Here is a 2,497-nt window from a genome sequence, read left to right as displayed (position 1 = left end):
TCATATTTTAATATTAATATAAAATGCCATTTAGCAGACACTTTTATCCAAAGTGATGTACTCTACAGTGAGTGCATACACTTCACTGTATGTAATCCTGAGGGACCAATCTGGCACACTATTTCCAACTGAACCACACAGACCAATAATATAGCTGGAGGGTAATTTATAAACTAAAGTTCTATATTAGTCTTTTGTGGCTTCATTTACATTTATTTATTTACTTTGTCTTGATTTGACTGTATTTTTCAACTGATGATTGGCTTTACTTTTATATGCAATTCATCTTGACACTTTCTTACTTTGTTTATCGACAATTACCGTGGCACCTTTGTAATTGGAGTTGTATAATAGTAGAGAGAAAAGCTTTCGTAAATTGTATCAATATTATTAGCGTTTATTGTACACTGGCTCGATGTTGGCCAATGAATTAGAGTAGTGTTGTGGAGTAGCACAACGTGTATGATTAGCTAAGTTTGTTAGCTCTACAAGTTGACTAATGCTTTAGTGTTAACATCAAATCTTCTCTTAATCATCTAAGGACATTCATTTCAATGCTTTTTGACAGTAAATACGTAATGCAAAAACCACAGACAATTGAGAAACAGTCTTTCTAAAGACACTGAGGGATCCAGTCACTGGAAATGTGGATGTAACCTCCGTGGCCTCTGCAGGCTTCTATAGCATGTTGCTGGGTCAGGGGGTTGAACAATGGAGCTAGGAATTCTTTAGGTTTGGTCAGGTATAAAAGAAAGGGTTAAACCAGGTAGGAATCAGTTCAGGAGCAGCAACCAGCAGCACAGTGAGCAAACATGTCCACCAGCATGAACATGGGCAGGGTAAGTTCAAAACCAAAATATATACTTTAATTTTCATAGATTGTTATGCAAAAGACCTCTTGTGCTCTAGCACCCCCAACTACAACATTACAGTTGAAGTGTGACTGAATATCATTGCAAATGTCTCAAACATGTTTGTTTCATAGAACATTTTAATTCATAGATATTATCCTTTTTTATTTTCAGGTCGTCTTCTACGAGGACAGGAACTTCCAGGGTCGTTCCTATGAGTGCAGCAGCGACTGCGCTGACATGTCCTCCTACCTGAGCAGGTGCCACTCCTGTAGGGTTCAGAGCGGCTGCTTCATGGTCTACGACCGCAACAACTACATGGGAAACCAGTACTTCATGAGGAGGGGAGAGTACTCTGACTTCCAGAATATGATGGGAATGACTGATATCAGGTCCTGCCGCACGATCCCCATGGTAGGCCATATGATATTTAGTCTGCTGTTAACAGCCCCYCTRGAAGTAGCTWTGTGATGTCCATAATCACACTAATCATATTGATTCTGTGAGCTTTTTAACAGTCTGATGTATTCAGTAATTCATTCAACATATTCTTATTTCCTCCTAACAGCACAGAGGATCCTACAGAATGAGGATCTACGAGAGAGATAACTTCGGAGGTCAGATGCACGAGATGATGGACGACTGTGACTCCATCATGGACCGTTACCGTATGTCCGACTGCCAGTCCTGCAACGTGATGGATGGCCACTGGCTGATGTACGAGCAGCCCCACTTCAGAGGCAGGATGATTTACATGAGGCCCGGAGAGTACAGGAACTTCAGGGATATGGGCATGAGTGGCATGAGGTTCATGAGCATGAGGCGTATCACTGATATGTGCTAGATATGTTATGTTGACCAAATAAAAGTGATTGGTAATTAGTAACAATTGAGTGTGCTACATCATTTCAATATTTGGTGTTTTGTGTTTCCATCTGTAGGTATGATATAATTCAGGCCTATTATATAATAGAATTGACACCTGACATTTGATAATTGATGTTAAGGGGGCATTCATCATCATCATTCAGACACTTCTATTTCCCAATAGTTATTTTCCTTTTTACCTGAAAGATATGCGTAACATTTAACTTCTACCCTATACCAGGGTATCCCAAACTCGGTACTGGGACCCYCCTGGGTGCACYTTTTGGTTTTTGCATTACGTATTTACTGTCAAAAAGCATTGAAATGAATGTCCTTTAGATGATAAAGAGAGATTTTGATGTTAACACTAAAGCATTAGTCAACTTGTAGAGCTAACAAACTTAGCTAATCATACACGTMGTGCTACTCCACAAACACTACTCTAATTCATTGGCCAACATCGAGCCAGTGTACAATAAACGCTAATACATATTGATACAATTTACGAAAGCTTTTCTCTCTACATCATTATACAACTCCAATTACAAAGGTGCCACGGTAATTGTCGATAAACAAAGTAAGAAAGTGTCAAGTAATTGCATATAAAAGTAAAGCCAATCATCAGTYAAAAATACAGTCAAATCAAGACAAAGTAAATAAATAAATGTAAATGAAGCAACAAAAGACTAATATAGAGACTTCAGTTTGATAAATTACCCTCCAGCTATATTATTGGTCCTGTGTGGTTCAGTTGGAAATAGTGTGGCGCTAGGTTGGTT

The 2,497-nt window shown here is 38.8% G+C and overlaps 1 protein-coding gene across 1 annotated transcript; it reads left to right on the top strand.

Moving 5' to 3' along the window:
* The first annotated feature begins 744 nt into the window (after window positions 1-744).
* Window positions 745-1,740, top strand: LOC112079881 (gamma-crystallin M3-like). Its single transcript, XM_024145694.2, has 3 exons — window positions 745-839; window positions 1,026-1,265; window positions 1,420-1,740. The coding sequence occupies exons 1-3, from the start codon at window positions 813-815 to the stop codon at window positions 1,693-1,695; spliced, it is 543 nt and encodes a 180-aa protein (XP_024001462.1). The 5' UTR covers window positions 745-812; the 3' UTR covers window positions 1,696-1,740.
* Window positions 1,741-2,497: the final 757 nt, after the last annotated feature.

The sequence above is a fragment of the Salvelinus sp. IW2-2015 genome, unplaced genomic scaffold (genome assembly GCF_002910315.2).
Source record: "Salvelinus sp. IW2-2015 unplaced genomic scaffold, ASM291031v2 Un_scaffold10054, whole genome shotgun sequence".
In the NCBI taxonomy this organism is placed as follows: domain Eukaryota; kingdom Metazoa; phylum Chordata; class Actinopteri; order Salmoniformes; family Salmonidae; genus Salvelinus; species Salvelinus sp. IW2-2015.
The sequence above is the reverse complement of the archived record's forward strand: the minus strand, read 5'-3'. Positions and strand labels throughout refer to the sequence as shown.